The sequence below is a fragment of the Camelus bactrianus genome, chromosome 4 (assembly GCF_048773025.1).
Source record: "Camelus bactrianus isolate YW-2024 breed Bactrian camel chromosome 4, ASM4877302v1, whole genome shotgun sequence".
NCBI lineage: Eukaryota > Metazoa > Chordata > Mammalia > Artiodactyla > Camelidae > Camelus > Camelus bactrianus.
The window spans coordinates 49,159,774-49,180,735 of record NC_133542.1 but is presented as its reverse complement, the minus strand read 5'-3'; the positions used below and the strand labels follow the sequence as shown (position 1 = coordinate 49,180,735).

The window sequence follows — 20,962 nt, the reverse complement described above, 5'->3', positions numbered from 1 at the left end:
CATTCTGCTAAGATGAATGCCCACCTGTTAGGGCTGGGCCCTGGCTAACCATGCCCTGTGCACTCCCTCATGTCATCCACCTGCTGGCCCATCTGTCCTACCCACAAGGACCTCCCTGCCACCTTGCAGCCAGTGGGCAGAGCCAAGGCAGGAGTCCCATGTTTGCAGTCTCCCCACAGAGTGTGTGTCCTGCTCTGATTTGCACATTTGCACTTTATGATTATTAACTCCATTTTGCAAAGGAGGAACAAGTTCCCACAGAGAGTAAGAGCTGGGAGGGGCCCTGAAGCCAGTCCTTTCCAGACACACTGTGCTCATGCATGTCCCCTGGGAAGGACAGTGTCGGGGGAAGATGCTGAACTACTCAAGGGACTCTGCGCCCACACGCACTGAAAAGGCTGAATGCCCAGGAGTGGTCAGCCCCCCACAATCACTCTCACATCCTCCCTGCTCTGACCACCAGGGGGTGCTGTGCTCGCAGCTGGAGGGACCTCAGGCCTCTGAGTCCCCACCCCGGGGGATGGAGGTTGGGGTGGCGTGCCCTGGGCCAAGAGGGTGTCAGGACCCTTGGAGTAAAACTCCTGGTAGGCTCTCCCTAGCCAGGGACAGGGCTCGGGGTTCAGCCCCTTCCTCCTCACTGTCTGAGCTGTCCTCTCAACAAGAACGGGGACCTCCCAGCCAGTCTGCTGTTTCCGTTTGGCCTTGTGTCTGCCACAGAAGCATTCTGGAGGATCCCAGGGAACAGGCGAGCTGTGCTAAGACTGTGTCCCATCTCCTCTGCACTTGCCCCTTAGTCCAGGAGAGGTCCTCACCCTGCAGCCTCGGCCCCACCCCACCCCTCCCTCTGAGATCCTAATCATAACACCCCCCACTCCCCCACCCCAAACCCCACCCCGGCCAGAGAATCGCCTGCGCAGTTCACAGACCACTTCCACACCCACTGCGGCTGCATTCAACCCTCTCTTCTGCCCGGGAGGCAGGGGCTGTGGACACTCCCAGTGGACAGTGAAGGAATCCAAAGCTTAGAAATGTCAAGCAGCTTGCCTAGGCCTGACAGCAAATAGGTGGCTGAGCAAGGCTTCCGTCCAAAGGGTCTGCTCTCGGCCAGCAGTCTTTCCACAGCTACGCCCTGATTTCTACGCCCTGGTATTATGACTTTATTAAATTACTATGCAATTTTTTTCTATTCAGTACTATATACCTTCTCTCACCCACTGATTTCCCAAGTTTAGTTGTTAAAATAACATTTATTTACTGATGCAGAAGTGAAAGGAATGATACATGGGATTTTAGAAGACTTGTAAAATACACAAGTACAAAAAAGACAATCAAAACTTACAATCCTGCCACCCAGAGATAACCACTCACAGTATTTAGTTGTCCATTATTCTAACATACACACACACAGTGCTCTACATGGCTATATATAGATTTAAATAATATATATTCAAATTTAGGGTCACAGCACACATATAGTTTTGAAATATGCTTTTTTCATGGAATACATCCTGAGTGTGTCCCTGGGTCATTAAATCTTGTGTCACCAATTCCAGGGCTGTACATATGAATGAAATACAATTTGCCCAATCAATCCCTACTGTGGGCAGTCTGGGTTGTTCTTCACTTTGTACCTAAATCTCAGTGCTCTGGTTTGGCTGTAACTTCAATCTGAATGGTTACCCCTCTGATAAAGGGAAGAAAATGCAGGCTGACCTCAGACCGTGGGCACGTCAAGCTGCTGTCTGGGGGATCCTGGAGGATCCTGGACTTCTGCCAAGGCTTCTCTGTATGGCTGGGCAGGGGTCAGAGCCCTGGACGGGGAGCCAGGAGGCCAGCACGCCCCCAGGGCCTGCCGCTGACCTCCTGTGTGCTTGCCCTCCTCTGGCCATCAGTTAGCTTCCCCCATGTGCCAACAGGAGTTTAGACGGCCTGATCCTCTGAGAGTTGGCGAGTCTGTGGCTGAGGCCGGAAAGAGTAGGGACTGTGGAGTCAGGCCTGGGCGCTGGCTCAGTCTCACCATTCACTAGTTGTGTGACCGTGGGCACGTCACCCACCTTTCCAAGCATTGGTTTTTCCATCTGTAAAATACTGGCTAATACTAGCAACTAGGTGACGTGCTGTCGGGACTGGAGACAGGGGACATAAACACTTGGTACACAGTAAGTATTTAATAAGCAGCCACAATTATCACACGCTTTTCTGTTAAGCCCTAGGCCCTTCTGGAGGGGTGGAGTCTAGGGGTTAAAGGTTCTAGGGTTCTGCCATTTATGAGCCGTGGAGCCTCAGCTGGATGGCATAACCTCTCTGATTCAAATTCCCCATCTCATTTGTAAAATGAGAATAATTATAGTTCCTTCCTCAAGGGGTTGAGGAAGGTTAAGTGAGATGCTCTGCGTTACACCCACCACCTATGAAGGTGCCTCAGGGACTTGCCTTGCTCAGGGCTGCCGTGCAGGATGACACTCAGGTTGGTGGTTTCCTGGGTCCCCTTGGGTACAGGTTCGCCGGAAAGCTCCGTATCCTCAGAGGGAGGGGATGGAGTTGGAGGTGTGTTTATGGGTTCCACTTCTGTTTCTCTAGACTGAAGAGAGGAAAAATGACACCCAAAAAGATTTAGTTGGCAGGAAAGCAGAAAAGAGGTTGGTATCATTGGAGAAAATATCGTCTCCACAAGAGCTGAATAAACCCAGAAGAAATCTAGAACCGTGAACCTCTCAGGGCCTAAAAAAGATGCATGTTACGGTAATGAAATGCTGTTCAGTTTATAGCAAGACTCTGCTATTCTCAGCTGAAGCTCTCTGAGCACAGAGACCACATTTCTGTGATCCCTGGATCCCAGGCCAGCACAGAGAGGTGCTCAGTAAAGATCTGGTAGAGGAAAGGAGGCAGAGAGGGAGAGGGGGAGGAAGGAAGGGGGAAGCTGCACTCAGTAAAAGCTGCATAAATCCAATCCCGGGCACACACTGGTCACATATTCCTATGAAAATAAAAGATTAGGGTATGGTTTCCTTTCTGGGAAACATCAGCTTCTGTGTAGCTTTTCTAAAGCCAGTCAATGTCTTAACCACCTTTACCAACTAGGAAAAAACAAACACACAAAAAAACCCCAACAGCGGCAAACACAGCAGTTCAGAGATCTAGGCGGAAATCCTGATAAACAGTAGCAAAAGTCAACCCCAGACCCAGGATCAGGTAGAAGCTCCTGTGACCCAGGGCTTGTCAGTCGTCTGTCTCATCACTTTCTGAGCTCAAGGGGCTGGGCGTGAATGGAAGGATTCTGCTGATCAGTGCTGTACCTGTGATACGAACAAGAAGCAACTAAGACACTAAGATCTCAGGATAAGTGTCTTACCACAGCCATCACTTACCTATCCTGGCTAATAACAGAAGGTGATTTCCTTAATGTCAGAATCCAGGGTACCAGTGATGAATCTCTGGTCCATCAGAACAAGGAGGATTCATATGGACCCCTAATTTAGGATTTAATGGTTCAGTTTTTCCAATCAAACTGGGGTCAAATCCCAGCTCTCCAGTTATTAGCTATGTTATGTTGGGCAAGTCACATAAGCTCACTGAGCCTCAGCTTCCTCCTCTGTAAAGTGGGGCTAATAATGAATACTTAAAGGGTATAACATGCAAGGTGCTCAGCATAGGACTAGGCCCACAGTATAAATGGTACTTATCATCAACAGCAAGAGCATTCTAAATTTTGAGAAAGAACATCACCTCGACAGTCACCTTCTCTGGGTGTTGCTATTAAAGGTGATTACCTGTTTGTTTATCTACACTTATAGTTTTTTCAATAGTGAATATGGAATATTTGTGTCCTAAAAAAAGATATAGTTTCTTGTATTATAAACCTCCAGGGTGGAGGCAGGGATAGATGGCTTCAAGAAGCTGAGCCCTGAAGAATGAACAGAGTTTCAGAAAACGGATGGAAGGGCCGATGAAGTGAGAAAGGTCACAGCACTGCCAGGGCCTGACCACCTGTGCTCGGCAGGCAACACGGAGGGAAGCAGAGGGATGGAGGCTGGGAAGGAGAGAGAGGGAGGGGGCTGGTTCTGCAGTGAGAAGTCTGGCCTTCAACTGGGAGCAACGGACATGCCCCTTGGGTATCAGGCTGGGGGAGATGTGAGCAGGTATGTACTTCAGGGAGTTCACCCTGGTGCCAATGAGAGCATGGATTTGGGGAGTTGAGGTTTAGGCAGGCCACCAGCAGGTTGTACTAAAGAAGCCGAGTAAGGCAGGAACCAGGGTAGAGCAGTGGGAGCAGAGAGCAGGCAGCCCCACAGGAGACGCTGGGAAGACCAAGTAAGACCTCTGCGTTTCCCGCAGCTGCATGGTGACCTAGCAGGGCGGTAAGGACCCCCGCCCCAGGCAGCTCCTCTCCTCTCCCTGCCAAGGGTCCGGGGGAAGACACTTCATCATGGCTCCCTGATGGTGCCAAGAAAGCTCATGTCTAGCCTGGAGCAAGGCTGCTGGTGGCTGGAAGCCCAGTTGCTTTAGCAGGAACTTGGGATTTGAGACAAGGCAGGTAGGGCAGGGTGGCTGAGCTCAGCAACTCAAGGTGGCAAAGGCTGGGAAATCACAGACTCCAGCCTATCAGCTAAAAGCCTCTTTTAGCAAACTCTCAACAAGGCAGCCATGAACCCTGGGTTCAAGGGCAGAGCCGGTGAGCTGACCCTCGGTGGTCAGAGTCAGGTGTCCTGCCTCCAACAGGTGGCTGCTGGTTTTCAGGGATTAGTATGGATGGAGAACCAGTGTGGCTGATCCCTGGGATGCAGAAATGAATGAATAAGAAGGGCATCTCTTCTCAAGCTGTTGGACTCTCAGGGAGAAGACACAGACCCAGGCCGAGACACCACTACTGTGACTGAATGTGACTTGGGAGTGCAGAAGTGAGAGCCAAGCGTGAGGAGGGAAGCTTGACCATGGACTCCAATGAGGGGCTGTGGACGGGATCCTGAAGGACCAGTGGGTAATAGGCAAGCAGAGAAGGGGTGGGCAGGGGCCCTCCGGGCAAACAGACTTGCAGGAGCCAAGGCATGGGCGAGGGGTGAAGGGCTTGGTGTGCTAGGAAACTGAGAGCATTTGGGTGTAGCTGGAAGAGAGGTCCGCTGTGGATCAGAATCACCTACAGAGCTTCGTGTAAGAACAGACTCTCAGACCTCTCTCCAGACCGACTGAATCTGAATGTCCGGGTATGCAGCCCAGGCAAGAGGCTTTTTTAAAGACTCTCCCCCAGCACCTCCCTCTCTGCACATGCCCCCGCCCCTCCCCAGCTTTGATGCACAGCCAGGGCTGAGAACCATAGGGTATTAATTCTAACTCAGCAAAGATAGAACTTCCCAGAAATGGAAAGGTGTGTCAGGAGATGCTGACTTAGCAGGGGGAAGAATGAGGGAACAGGGACTCCTACCCTAAATGGGGAAGGAGGCGAGGAGGGGCTGGCTTTTAAGTCCCTGACCGTGATTCAGTTTGCTGGTCATGGCTTGTGTCTTGGAGAGTGGCAGGTTGGAAAGGGTGAGGACAGGGAAGTGAGATTCATTCCAAGAGAGAAGCCAGACAGAGAGGGGAGGGGAACGTCTGAGCCAAAGAGGGAAATTCCCCGTCCCTGGAGGGGGCGGCCAGGGAGGGGAGCCACGGGCCCTTCCAGGAGCTGGTGAAAGGGGGAAGCCCCGCTGGCTGGCTGCGATGTGACTGACAGTGGCCTGGGCCCGGCTGCAGACCTAGCTCTGCAGCCTGTAGGCTGGGCAGCCTCGGGCAAATCTCTACACTCCCAGATGCCTCTGTGCCTCCCCTGGGGTTAAAACCTCATGGTCATCTCATGCTCTCAGACCCCACCACCCTTTCCTGTCCTTCCCTCAGGGCCACCATGGGTTATTAGCATCTCTGCCTGAGTCAGCCTCACTCCTGGCTGTGACTGGTACACTGGGGGGCAGCACCAGGCTAGAAAGCCCAAGGGACCACTGCCCTGTGCCCTCCTGCCCTGTGCCCTGGACACACCAATGTGGTGGCCAAGGGCTGATGGGCACACAGGGCTGTAACATTGCCCAGAGAAGCCATGCCCCAGTCACCATCCAGGTGGGCACATTGGACCCTTGACATTCTCCATCCCAGCTGCCTCCAAATTGGCTGTGGCCCTGGGGGTGCACCTCTCCAACATTGCCCAGGCCAGCAGCACAGGTTCATGGCCTAAACCCTGGATGGGGCATGAAGGGAACAGCTCAGCTCTAGGGCAAGTCTCTTTCTCACTCTGGGCCTCAGTTTGCCCAACTGTACAAAGGGCAGTTTTCTGTACACCTCTGTATAGAAAGAGGTGACCTCTCAGTCCCTCCTATGCGAACAGACTCTGGTCCTGTTCTGTCCTACCCACACCTCTGCCACTGGAGGTCTACAATTTATAGCCCCTGCCTTATTTCCATCTCTCTGCTTTCTTCTGTCAGAGATGAGTTTATGGACTGAGACAGGCCAATCAAGGAGATTGCTGGGGCTTCTGTGTTCAATGACTCAGACACCACTGGCTGTTTTCATTAAAACAGGCCCCTTAGTGTCTCCACGGTCTGATTCAGTGCTTTTAAAACCACTTCCTTGTCTCTGCCACAGGGCACATTCCCAGGAGGGAAGAGGCCCACACCACTGGGAGCATGGCTGCCTTTCCCATGGGGCCAGAAGCGAGCTCCTAGGAGGACTCTGCGTCTCACAGGAATGGGGTTCCTGACTTCCTTCTTACAGCTACAGCCCCGAGCAAATGTGACAATGGCCACCATTCAGGGCTGCTGCCCTTGTGCCAGGCACTGGGCTGAGACCTCCCCTGCACTGCCTCCTCTAACCTTACAACAACCCTATGAGATAGCACACTGTTTGTTGCATTATGGAAAAGGGGCTGAGGCTCAGAGGGGCTGAGTAAGTCACGCAAGTTCACACAGCTGGGAGGCGACAGAGTGCAACGTTTGCCTTTGGACAGCCCTCTCATGGCCACAGCACAAAGTAGCACCCAGCCAACAGCATTCTTGTGTACTGGGGATTTTGCAAAACATCCATTGGCCAGTCTTCTCTTGACCTCCCCAGGTGAGCCATCCAATGAAGTCACAGATCTGAGAATGGAGACCAGCGCTCTGGGCTCTCCGATAACCCCCAGCCTCCTAAAAGCCGATCAAGATGACACAGCACAGCACCCAGTACTCACCGGGGCTTGAGTGAAGGTGACAGCTTCTAAGATCTCAGCCACTTCGTCTGTCTCCTGAAGCCCGCTGGTCTCTCCCGATGCCTGTATGAAGACAAATCATGCCAGGCAGAGCAGGTTACAACTAACTGGGCAAGTCACAGGAACCACTCCCATGGAGGAACAGTGAGTGTGGGAAAGGGAAGGAGGGAGAGACGGAGATGGACAGAGGCAGAGAGAGTGGGATGGAGGACAGAGCACGCATCTTGGCTATTCTTTTTGTTTCCTTCATCATTTTATTGCTCAAACAGACAGAAAACTATAATCAACAGACAGTCCAACATACCTACTTGCATTCTGTCCAGGTGCCCTGAATCTCTGTCAAAAGGGCCTCCCAATCTTTGCATGGCTGTCATTGGAATTTCACGCTGGGAACCGTTACGTTTGAAGTGCGTCCTCCCTTTGCTAGCTCATCTGCACAGTTAGCCCTCTAACGGCAGCCGGGACACCCGCATGCCATGGTTCTGCAGCTGACTCGTGGACCCTTGGGTCATTTCTATTTGTCCAATACTAACATGCAGAGAGGAAGGAATCCATGCACACAAGGCTCCCCTTCTCTCAGCGTCATATGAGTGAATGCCAGGCCAGGAGCATGGCCTCAAGGAGAGCAGATATTCTCACAGAGCCAAGGTCCACCTCTGAGGGCTCTCCAACTACACTGTTAGCATTTTTTTTTAATTGAAGTATAGTCCATTTACAACGTTGTGTTAATTTCTGGTGTACAGCATAGTGATTCATATATATATATATATATATATTCCTTTTCATATTCTTTATCATAATAGGCCATTACCAGCTATTGAATACAGTTCCCTGTGCTACACAGTAAGACCTTGTTTATCTCATCCCCGGTCCTAGGACCACAGGCAATCAGCATTTTTTACTAAATGAATGAAATCAGCTTATGTTTAGCTTTGGGGCTGACAGCACCCAAAGAGGTGCAGAAACTCTGGGAATCGGCCACATTCCGCCTTCCTCTGGCTTTTCTGTGCCATGCCATGGCTCCTGCCTGGACCACCTTTTCTTCTTCACCTGGCTGACGCTGGCTTGTCACTCGTCAGGCATCAACTCCTCTCCAACTGGGTCCCAGTTCCTCCTCCTCCACCTTCCTGCCCCCACCCAACCTGTAGAGTTTGGGTCTTAGGACCAGTTACCCTCAGCTCCGTCACTGCATTTGAGTGTGTAAGTGTGAGTCAGCATCTGGAGGATGAAGGCAGTTCCCAGTTTATCCCTTTATCGCCGGTATCTCCCCAGGTCTGTCACCTAGCAGATGCTCAGTAAATCCCGGAGGGAGGAAGGGAGGGAGGGACGGGGAAAGGACCCATCTTAACCACCCACCCTGTCTACCACTCCCCCAGTGGAGGAAATGGTTCATTTGCCAAGCATAAAAGCTAAATTTAGATTTATTTTCATAAGGATTTACACCCAGAATGTCTTAAGAGTTTTAACTTTGATTTTAGAATCCTGACACCCTTTCTTGGCAGGAAGTCTGGAAACCAGGCCACTTCATTGACTGGCACAGCCACGGAAGAACCTAACACCTTAGAAGAAACACAACCTGCCTCCCCCCAACACACACCAAAGAGATGGCTGAAGCTCTTAAAAATAATAATAAAGCCAAAAAGCCCAAAATAGGACTTGAGGCAGCGCCTGCCAAGATGAGAGATTTCAGAGACTCCATGACGTCGGGGGTGAAGAATTGCCTGGGGGCCTTGTCTGGCTGACTGGCTGCTGGGGCCCGCAGGGCCCACTGTTGGGGTGGGGTGAGGGGCTCACCAAGGAGTCTTCAGCTTCACACAGCATCTCGGGAGTCCTGGGGTCGCGGTGGACGGTGAGCTGCTGTATGGCGCCCTGGGAAAAGGCAGAGGGGAGGGGTCAGAAGCCACATCTGCAGCGTGAGCACCCATGGGAGACACGACTGTTTTTGTAAAGGAGAAAAGCCAAGTAAAAGGCAGGCGTGAGAAGAGCTGCCCGCAGCCGAGACAAGGAAACGAAGCCACCTCCAGGCTCACTCTCCTTTAGGGGGACTCTCCCCAGGCCATTGTAACATGAGCGCTGCTAACTAGAGAGGTCCTTGGAGAGCACGGTGTTCAAGGCACAAGCTAACAGCAGCCTCCTAACTTGTCCCCAGGTCCCCAGCTTGTCAGTGGCAAGCCCTCAAATGCACACCTCCTCCACCAAAAAGTGTCCTTCCCGTGGCTCAAAGCTTCCCAGCTGGAAGGACTTGTCCCCAGCGTAGCTCTCGACCAGCCTCCCTGCCTCCACTCCCGCCTCCCCTCACCACACCTGACAGTCCGTTCTCTATGACCTGTCTTGAATCAGTTGGGCAGGTATCAGTAAGGATACGTGCTGACTACATGAGTAACTACAGTAACCTAGGGATTTGCTTTAGAATTCATAAAAGCCCATTGATAGTAAAATCAGTTTTCCAGTATTTTTTCAGGGCATACTGTCCAAAAGGAGAGAGAGAAAGCACCTCACACTCTGGCCTTCCCGCTAGTGCACCTCTGCAGAAACTACTCACACGCAACCACCACCCCTTTCCAAAGATAAAAGTCACTAAAGGAGATAACAAGCCTTACCCTTTTTATAACACCTTAAAACATACAAAATGCTTTCACATAGGCTGGCTCACGTGATTCCACAACCCTATGGCCCAAGTTTTCTCATCCCCACTTACAGAAAAAAAAAAAAAAACCCACAACACAGAGAGGATCAGAGAATCCAGGTACTTTCTAAAATCCTCAGGCTAAACTGAAAACTCAGGGCTGGAATCCAGGTTTTTTTGTTCCAGGCCTAGCTTTCTTCCCACCATACATAGATGCCTTTTTGACGACATAAGAATAAACTAATAACAAGAATTGCTGGTGGGGAGGGTATAGCTCAATGGTAGAGTACATGCTTAGCATGCATCAGGGCCTGGGTTCCGTCCCCAGTACTTCCATTATAAATTAGTTAATTAATAATTTAAAACATAAAATACAAAAAGAATGGCTGCTCGTGTTTGTTGTACAGAGTCCAGCAACCCCCTGATCCACAGGATTCGGACTCACGGTGAATCTTTCCAGCCCCGTGGCTCCTGCGTTGCCCACGAAGATTCCTGCACTGGGCTCGAAGGTCAAGGCCCGGGAGGACCTCGGGAAAGGGACGTGGCTGTGCTCCTCGCAGTCCACGAGGAGGGTTACTTCCTCACCCTGGACAACCACGGCAAAGCGGTTCCACCTGTGGGTCATCACGGGCACCGGGAAGGCGGCAGCCTCGTGGGACACCTGGGAGCCAGGCTCTGTGTAGTAGAGGATGACCCGCTGATGGCCATCCTGCACGCCCGAGAGCCGCAGGCCCAGGTAGATGACCTTCTGGAAGGCATCTGTGATAGCAAAGAGCACTCCTCCTTGGGCGCTGCTGGGCTTCACCGTCACGCTGATGGCAAAGTCCCTGAAGAAGGTGCGCGGGATGAGGGTCCTGGCTGGGCGGCCAACGTTGGCTCCAGGCCCGAAGCTGTAGGCCGGGAAGCCGCCATAGCCGGTGACAAAGGACACGGATGAGGGGAGCGGGACGCCGATGAGCTCCGTGAGGTCCAGGTGGCCCTGGGAAGCCAATTCTGCAGGAAGGAAGAGAGAGGAGACCACGCTTCACACATAGATTCTACTTTGCTTGGAACTGAGGAAGAGATGTCACGAACGAAATGGGATCCTTTGGGAACCCACTGGAGTTTCATAATTACTGTTTTTCAAACTTTTTTGACAACAACCCACAGTGAAAAATGTATTTAAATTGCAATCCAATGTGCACGTTTAGACAAATACACATCTGTAACACCGAAACAAATGTTTCATAAAATATTATTTAACTTTTAATACTTACCAGGCATTCTGATATTTCCCCTTCTGTTTAATAATTCTTTTTCTCTTCTATTTCACTAAAAACATGCTGGAAACAACCTGCCAAATTGATTTCATTACCCACTAACAAGTCATGATGTGCAGTTTTGAAAACATTTAAGAATATTCTGGAGGGAGGTTATAGCTCAGTGGTAGTGCATGCTTGGCATTCACAAGGTCCTGAGTTCAATCCCCAGCACCGCCGTTAAACAAACAAACAAACAAGCAAACCTAATTACCTCCTCCCCCAAACAAAACAAAACAAAAAAACTCCAAAGAATATTCCTACAATGCTCCCTCGTCAATGTGGGGATTTTTTCCCCATTTCTTTCTTTAAAAGTGGATAGGTTTATTTTGTTCTGGTTGATTGAGATCTACTGTTTAAGTGCCTCAGGGTGTGGGACAAAAGCAGGGACAAAGTAAAGAGTTCCCAGACATCAGGACAACTGAAGTTTGCGTCATCGTCATCACACTTCGTCACTATGGTTATCATCAGGACCGTCATCATCTGCGTTCCCTGGGCTCTCACTCTGCGTCAGGCTCTGCTCGCTCCTCTGCACATACATTAGCTCATTCACTCCTCACAGCAACTCTGTGAGGGTAGGTCCTATTATCCCCATTCTGCTTCAGAGAAAACTTAGAGAAGTTAAGATTTGCCCAAAGGAAGTCCATTTGGAGTCCAAAGCCGGAGCATCTGACTCCAGAGGCTGGGCTGCTAACCATTACCCTTTGGGGGAGAGATAATAGGGCACCATTATGCTTCCCAGAAAGGACCCCAGGCTCATGAGCCTGAGTCCTCCCTTCCCCTGGGAGAAGGCTGCCGGCTGGTTTGCAGGGACATGCACCCACGTGCAGCTGAGGTGATGAGACAGGAAGGCAGGTCCCATAGAGAGGCAGACAGAAGCCTGGCAGGTGGGACAGTGGATACAAACTGGACTTTGAAAAAGGAATATTTGAAAAAAGGAATGTAAAATATTCATTTTGTGTAATATATTTTATTGATTAATGTTGAAGTGATAATCTGGGGAAATACTGGGCTAAATAAAATATATGATTAACATTTTCTAAGAAAGAAAAACATGAGGAACAGGCATGTGCCTCCCACTACACTTCAGAAAGATAATATCAGTTCAGCTCAAGCCCTCACAATCTCCCTAATCCTATCCCCCTGCCCACGCCCCAGAGGCAGCCACTCTGGGGGATCTGGTGTTTTTCAGCCCCATGCGTACCTTTGTGTGTTTACTACATGAGTAGTTTACTACATGGGTTTCTAACAGAACACAGAACTGTGTGCCTGTCTTCTAACTTCATATAATTGTTGGCATGATGCAAGGATTCTGGTACTTTTTTTTTTCCACTCAACATTGTATTTTTGAGATTCACCCCTGTTGAGACATGTGGTTCCCAGTCTCCCATTTTCATAGCAGTATTGTATGTATAAATAAGCCACTATGGATCAGTTCCCTTTTCTGCTGATGGTTCTGAAAGTGAGGTTTCCATCACTACTACAATCACTACTGCTATAAACTTTGTTATACACACCTCCTTGTGCTTAGCTGTGTAGGTAATTCCACCACCTAGGGGTAGAATTACTGGATGATACAGGCGCGTGCATCTGCGCCTTCACTGAGCGTGGCTAAATTGTTCTCTTAAGCAACTGTGCCATTTTTTTAAAAAACTGAGATAGAATTGACATATAACACTGTGTAAGTTTAAGGTGTACAAAGTGTTGATTTGATACACTTACATAATTGCAATATGATTACCACCCTAGCATTAGCTAACACTTACATCACATAATTACCATTTCTTTTTTCATGCAATTATCATCTTAATTATGGTGAAGATGCAAACATGCCATTTTACATGCTCACCAGAAGTGTGTTCTTGTCAACATTTAGTGGAGGCAGAGAGATAGGATTTGGGGAATGGCCCACGGGGTCTGTCAACTATAGTGATAATGTTTATTTCTTAAACTAGGTGACATTCAAAAGAAGTGTTCATAGTAGCATTCTTTACAAAAAGCATCATAGAAAATATTTCACAATACTTTAGTGAAAATGATTATCCCAGCCTCAACAAAGGAACAAATCTGATCATGTTGAGGTCCCGCTGAGAAGGCGTCGTGGCCATTCGTGGCCCTCAGGGTCACAGCAGCCCAAGAGTCCTCTGCGGTCTAGACTCCACCGCACTCCTGACTCTCCAACATGCCGGACACCGCTCCCTCGGTGCTCCTTGCTGTCACAGGTCCTCCTCCATCTACATCAGTTACTTTCCCCTTGGCCACCCCCCTCACCGCACCCCACCAGTTATTTTGCCAGAATAACCCCTTCTTATCCTTCAAGACTCAGGCCAGCCTCGCCTCCCCTGAAGTCCCTTATTTCACCTCTTGAGCTACATCCTCCTCCCACGGCTGCATCAGACACCCCCTCAGTACATCCTGGGGTCCTCCATCTTCACCCTTGGCACACTGCAGGTCCCCATTGGGTCACGTGTCTCTCTCCCCCTTGGACCATGAGAACATAGACCAGACCACTCATCTCTGTGTTTCCAATGCCCAGCTCAGCGCTGAGGAACGAATGAAATAAAAAGTGAACAAATAAATGAAAGAAGTCCAACCTCCTCAGTTTACAGAAAGCAAAACTGAGGTTAAAGAAGGGAAGGCATTTGCCAGCTATAAACTGATCTGATTCCCAGTCCAAAGCTTTTCCTGTCCAGTTTGCAACTGGCATTAAGACAGAAATTAAAGTATGACAAACTCCAGAAGGCAAAAATAGAAAGACTGGAAATTTTGGTTAAATGTAACTACACCAAAATTTTTTTAAGTTCTTCACAGCAAAAATAAATCCCCACAGTGTCAAACAGAATCCCAAACTGGACAAAAATATTTGCTACATATATCACAGACAACAAACGAGTTACCCTAATATATGAAGCAAACCAATAAGTAGTAGGGCAACAACCCAATAGAAAAATGGGCAAAGAATACAAAATTCTTTCCACAGTAAAAGAAAAAAAAAATGGCTCTTAAACATATGAAAAGATACTCAACCTCACTCATAACAAGAGAAATACCAGGTAAGACTACAGAGATACCATTTTCCCTCGCAGATTGGCAAAGATCAGAATGGTGGATAACACTGTTTGATAAGAGCTTGAGGAAACAGGTCATCGCACGCCTTGCTGGTGGGACCGTAAATTGGCATAACATCTATGCGAGGGGTCCTCTGACATTATTTATCAAAATTACAAGTGCACTTGTGCCCTTTGACCCAGCAGTTACACTTCTATGAATTTTTAAAACAGATAAAGGTACATACGTGAAATATAAAGCACTCAACAAGAATACCCATGGTAGCATTGTTTAAAATGTATCTAAATATATTTAAACCATTCCATCCTGGAAATCCTGGGGAACGGTTAAATAAATAATAATTCTTGCTATATCTGTACAATGAAATATAAGGCAGCCTTTAGTAAGATATGATTCCTTAGACACTAATAGGACACAAATGTATTAATCAGAAAACAAACAGGAAAAACAAGGTGCAGAATAGAATTGCTATCAGCTGGAAAGACACATATTACATATATTACATAAATGTAAAAAATGTATTTTAATATATCTATTAGAGTATCTGTAGAAGGAGACAAGAAATTGGGACCAGAGACGGTCTCCAGGGAAGGGAGCTGGTGGCTGGGGGACAACAGGAGACTTTCTTTTCACTAGATACTCCTTTGTACTTTTTGAATTTTACCCCAAGAACACGGTGTGAAAAATACAGACATTTACATATTTTTAAAGACATTAACTCCTTCCATCCCCTTTTAGAAAGTATAAAACCTTTTCTTCATTTTTCTCCTTACTCAAATATAGTCCATCTTTATAAGAAAAGAAAGAAAAAAAGTGAAAAGAACAGAAATAGAAATAAAAGGAACCACCCCATTGAGATTTCTTTTCTCCCTTCCAGAGTTTAAAGATAAAAACAAAACAAAACTGTGAGTACCCTGCTGATAGCTTTGCTTTCTTCTCCATCTCATCTAGTGAAAGCCTTTCCTCCAGCTCCCCCCTCTCTCCTACTGAGATCAGGAGGGGAAGCCCCTTCCTGGTGGGATGCTCCAGGTTTGCAGAATGTGTGGTTCCACAGGGAGTAAATGGCCAGAGCCTCTCCTCCAGGGACTTATTTCTAAGTGGTGTCAAGGGACAGGGAGGGGTTCAGGGAGAAATGGATGGTTAAGGAAAGAGTTCCATGACCAGGAGACCCAGCCAGGAAGCTGCAGATGGAGCAGTGAAGCAAGGCTGCATAGAGGGGAGGTGTGATTCTGCCTTGGGGTGATTTGAAACGACAAGTGACCCAGAGCTTGTGCCTCTCCCATGACCCCCGGGCTGCCCCAGCCCCGCCAGGCACAGGTGGTTGGCAGGCCAGCTGGAGAGTAGGCAAAAGAGTTAGCCTGTGGAGGAGAACTGCCTTGGCGTTGAACAGAGCTGGGTTCAGATCCAGCCTTTGCCATTTACCAAGCAAGCAGCTCATGGGTGGATAATTTACTGGTGATGTGGGAACATCCCACCCATCTCACAGATGGGGACCAAATGAGATGATGGGTAGAAAATACAAGTGCTCAACAAATGGTAGCAATTCGTCTTTCATTCGATTCAAAGGCACAAGCTTAGCCAAAACCAAAGTCTGCCAAAAGATCCCTTCCTAATCCTGCCCGCTGCTGCCTGGGCCTCAGCTGCAAGGGAAGACCAGTGTGCAGCCACCAGGCCTTGCTTCCCCTGGGTCAACCATAGCGGGGGAGCCAAGCCACAATCTAGAAGCCCAATCAGCCCAGCAGTGCTCTCAGCTCCCCCCGTGCCCCCACCGCCACCCTCACTGTCCCACGGCGTGGCATGGCGTGGCAGGGAGCGACCCCTGGCCTGGAGTGACCCATGCTCAGGGCTGCGCCTGGGCCCGCTGGCTCATTTCCCCTTGGCCTCAAGCAGGAGGGCCACCTGCTCAGGCGGCCACCAGGGAGAGAAGAGAAGCCATGGAGCCAAGACAAACAGGCTCAGCAACTTGGTCCATAGGCTTGTCCTGGGATGGCTCTGTGCTGGGTGGGAAGGGGGGTGGAGATCACAGCTGGCGGGAAGACATCCCACCATCCTGGAGGGGCAAAATTGGACGGGGCAGTGCTAGTGGGGGTCCGATCACTGAATTCTCTGGCCTCAGGAACCTCGGGACCCTTTGAGGGAGAGGGCTACACTTCTCCAAAGATAATTCTTTTAGGTTCTTTTAGGACAGTTGACCTCAGTCTTAATCTCTCCCTTCATTAATGCATAGGCATAGCTTCATTTCCAATGGGCGTTCTTCAACCTACTTTTCCAATTTGTGAATTTGATAACACTTATGAAGCCCTCACATCATGCCTTGTGTGCCCCTGGGGGTATAAAGCTGAACCCAGAATGCAGGCTCTCAAGAAGCTCATGATCGAGGTGTCTCAGTTAGTCATCCATTCATGCTACTCACAAGCTCCAAAGCCTTCAATGACTCCCCAGTGCCCTCAGGATCAAGTCTCCACCCTATACATAGAGCTGCAGCACCACCCCCTCCTTTAAATATCCACATCAAGGCTTGGCATGGAGCAGGCACTTGCCGCTGTGGCCTGAGGAAAGGGGACAGACATATGCAACTGGGGTTCACGCTCCTCAAGTCTTTGGTTCAGGCTCCTGAGCACAACTTTGGGGCAGCTCCTCCTGAGAGCACAGGAAGGAGGACTCAGATGGCTTTAGAGATGGACTGGGCAGAGGAAAATCTGAACAGTTACCATATGGTGTGACTTTCCTCCCAGGGGTCCAAAGCCAGTTTCCATGGAAACCAAGGCAGAATCCTAGCAATGAAGAAACAAACAGGGCAGGGTCCAGGTTTTCCTTCCACAGAGATGACAGCCACCTGGCCAGAAGAGGTGAAAACTCAGAATTCTTCCTTCTCCTCCTCTCAGCCACAGACTCCAGCACAGCTGGCCTTTCTCCTCTTCATCCAGGTCTCAGTTTCTCCTTCTGTGTAATGGGCTAGTTCAGCCCTTCCATCTGTGGGGTCTTGAGGCAGTGCCTGGGGCTACCTTGGGCTATGGAGGCTTGCCTCCTTTGGGAACTGTATCTGGCTTTGCAAAGCTCCATCTCACAGATGAATATCTGGGACCTGGGCCCAGTGCTCGTGCTTGTTAGCATTTAAAGCCCAAAGAGGCTAAGGAGCATTCCTCTGGCTCTAGGTCAAAGAGGGCTGCAGAGAAGCCAGACAGGGAGGCTGAGGACACCCCCGAACATGTGCAGCGGCGGCCCCTGGTGGCGACATGGAGAACTGCACCTCCACGAAACCCAAGGAAGACTTCCTGGGCGGCAGCTGTGAGGGACACTGCCTGTGCCTGGGGAAACTGGGAGAACTGGGATCCCAACAACTGGGACTCAGAGTCAGGTCTGGCAGGGACCCAAGGGAGCAGGTCTGAGGTCACGTGGGGGGCTGTGGACAAGCCAGGAGGAGAACCCAAGTGCCTCCCTCCCATCCTCTGCCCCTTTCCTACAACCGGCTGCCTGGGAAAGCAAAAGGGGTCCCCTCCCTCTCCCATTTCCACCCGCAGCTGTGAAGACTAAAGAACACTTCAGTCAGCTTAAACGGGGACTCACTGACTCCTTAAAGTTGGTTCATGTTCTTCCACCGGGGGCAGGGCTCAGGGCTCCAGATGATTCCCTGTCGCCATGGCCTGGGGCTGGAGCGGAGCCAGCAGGCTGAGGGTGTATAGGTGAAGTGGGGGTGGCTGCCCTGGGGTCCCCAGCAGGGCTGCTCTGTCCTGGGTTTCCCTGCACTCGCCCCCTGGGGAGAGAGGAGGTCCCCAATACCTGACTCCTTCTCAGGCCATCTTGCCTGGGAGAGGGACATTCTTGTATCTTCTGAGAACTGTTCTTTCCCTTCCCTGTGGACACCGTACAGGGAGGTGGCCTTGAGGACTCTGGGTGTATTGAAATCAGACTTCCCAGCCCATGGCCTCCCTTCCTCACGCTTCCCCAGACAGGAAGCTGGGAGTTCACCAAGCCACAGACTCTATGCAGAATGAGTGCAGCTCACCATCTGGAGGAGTTTCCTCCATCGCACCCCCTCCTGAAAGCCCATCTGCTTGTGCACCTCCCCTGTCCAGGAGCTCTTTCCTCCGGGCTACCGTGACCTCTGTGGGGCAACTCTCAAGTCTTCTTCCTCCTGGTGAGCTGAGGCATGTCTCCCTGTAGCTCCCACCCACCTGGCCGAGCCTAACTCTGCCCTCTGGGACCACACATGAGTCGTCCTGGACTTCCACACCATGGCCTCTCAGATGCTGCATGAGCTAGTAGACGGGACCTGGCCCAGGAAAGCAGACTCTGCCACCAGTGCAGCCTGTGACCTCAGGCAGTCCCTTCTCTCTGAGCCTCAGTTTCCTCGTCTGTGAAACGAGAGGTTTGCATTAGATAGTTTCCAACAGTCCTTGCCAGGTCTGAATGTCTTCAGTTCTGAAGGCTCCTTGTCTCCCATCTGTTTTCCAGTTTCTCTAAACACCCTTAGCTGCCGGTTCCTTCAGCCCACAGCCTTCAGGCCTGGAAGAAATGACTCCAACAGGGACCAGGACAAATCCAGCCTTCCCCCCCACCCCCACAGACATCCTCATCTTTGGAAAGCGCAGACTGGCCAGAGGTATGGAGCACTGTGCCCAGGAAAATGTCATAGCTCTGCCTGTGAGGAAACATTGCCCCACCCAGGCTGGAGTCCCCAGAGGTGCCCGGCTCTACCTAACTCCCTTCCCGAGGAAAACGAACGCAACAGAACTCCCACTGCAGGGTCTCCGTCTGCACCCAGCAAAGATGAAAGAGGTTCTTAGAAAAACCTACCACCCGTTGCATTTCTTAGAAAAAGAACTGTTTCCCTGCCAGGGAAAAAAATCCTGGATCAACTTAGAAAGGAGACCTGGGCTTGCTAACAATCAAAGACCTCATTTTTCTGAATTACAGAAGAGCATTTTTCTACATGTAAACTTAGAACGCCTCCTTCCCTTTTCCGGTTTTCATATATAGCATAGGAATTTTCCTGCTCAATGAAGTTACTGTGTGAGCTCTCCTCTCTCTCTCTCTCTCACTCTTGCTCTCTCAGGCCTCTGGCCTCAGCTGAGAAAAGGATGGTTTTGAAGGGGCCTGGAGGTGGTCAAAATCCTAGCAAGGAGTGGGCACTGCAGCCTGGCTGCCCTGCCCAGCAGCTGACAGGAGCTGGACCCAACCGGGAGCTCAGCAGGGAAGTCTGTGCCCACCCAGCACCCTCTCCAGTTTCCGAAGCATCCTCTCACCTGTTCCCTCCATCAGGGGGAAGGGAGGCAGGGATCATGCTCTCATTTTGCAGAGGAGGGACTCAAACCCCAGAGAGGGGAAGTAACTAACCTGAAACCACAGTGCAAGAGCCAGCCTATTACAGCCCACTGCCTCCCAGGCTTCCCCTGACTCTCCCAGGTGCAGATGCTCACCTCTGTGTCCCTGCAGTCCCCGCCCTTCCCTCCACTCCTACACCCTCATCTCTGCCTTCTGGTGGCTAGCTCCTGTCCCTCCCTGAGATGACTAGACCTGGGCTCCTGGGCATGGACCATGCAGACCCGTCTCTCAGTCCCCGCTACCAGCACAGAGCCTGGTGAGGGTGAATGGATGACATCCTGTGAATGGATGCCAAGAAACAGTACTGTCTGCGGCTAAGATTTTCTGTGGGCTTGCTGCGTGACCAGCACTACTCAAAGAGCTTTCCACGAATCATTTCATCTTCGCCATTGATTCTCCGAGGTAGATTATATTATCTCCATTTTCCAGGTTAGAAACCTGAAGCTTGGAAAAGTTAATTAATGCTCCAAGGCCATGAAGATAAGAAGCAACTGGAGTCAGGATTCAAATCTGACGAGGTAGAAGAGCATGGTTTGAAGGTTCCAGCCCCAGCCACACTTCAGTCACCCGAGGAGCTTCTAAAAAGACACAGGTCCAGCCCTCCTGCCGGGCCCTATGGAATCAGAATCCTCCAGAGCCTGGCCTGGGTGAGTATGATGCCCTCACCTGGGTTAACCTCCTGGGCTTTGGTATCAGACAGACCTGGGCTTGAGTCCTGCATCTGCCACTACCTGGGGTGTGATCCTGGACAAGCCGATTCACTTCTGTGAACTGTAGACAAATCTGTCCAGTGGGACAGCATAGAAGCTGGCTCACAGGGTCACCAAGAGCCTGGATGACACAATCAGGGCCATGTCAGCACAGGGCCCAGCACGTCGGGAGAACTTGGGACCCAGCATGATTTCTGGCTAACAAGACTGGGGCCAACCTGGGCTGGATACCCTCACAGTCTCTGCTGTTCCCCTCATAGCCACTCTCCAACCATTAGCCATTTCAGAACCAATAACAGAGTTGGTTAAGAAGGCCCAGAGCCCGGGAACTGAGGAGCTGAGCCTGGAGAGTGGTGTGACTCCCTCATTCTGTGACTGGGGTCTGCGCCACCCTCTGCGCATATGCACGCGCGCGCGTGCGAGCACACACGCGCACACACACACACACACACAACTAACCCCTTGGGCTCGGCAGCATCGGCTTCAGGGCAAGGGCCACATGTAACCTCAGGTCCTGCTGCTGGGAAGGCCTTCAGACCCCTTCATTCACCCGCTCCCCCAAACCCCTGTTCCAGGAACCAACACAGGGACCACAGGCACCAGGTGGCCCAGTAAAGGCTGGCAGGTGTAGGCAGGCGTGTGAGCCGTGGGCATCTGGGAAGAGTCCTGCAGTAACTCCTCTCGGGCTATGGCCCTTCCTTTTCCATCTGGGGAACAAAGGCTCTTT

General features: G+C 50.5%; 1 protein-coding gene across 4 annotated transcripts in view; it reads right to left on the bottom strand.

Moving 5' to 3' along the window:
• Window positions 1–20,962, bottom strand: part of COL15A1 (collagen type XV alpha 1 chain) — a 97,489-nt gene that overhangs the window by 53,789 nt on the left and 22,738 nt on the right. For all 4 annotated transcript variants that reach the window (XR_012506447.1, XM_074361892.1, XM_074361893.1 and 1 more), the window contains exons 3-6: window positions 10,279–10,826; window positions 9,002–9,076; window positions 7,190–7,270; window positions 2,434–2,581 (exon numbers count right to left, since the gene is read on the bottom strand). Coding sequence is in view for 3 of the 4 variants with exons in the window: in XM_074361892.1 (XP_074217993.1) it covers window positions 2,434–2,581; window positions 7,190–7,270; window positions 9,002–9,076; window positions 10,279–10,826 (852 nt within the window). In the remaining variant the exon portion in view is untranslated. The remainder of the gene's footprint in view (window positions 1–2,433; window positions 2,582–7,189; window positions 7,271–9,001; window positions 9,077–10,278; window positions 10,827–20,962) is intronic.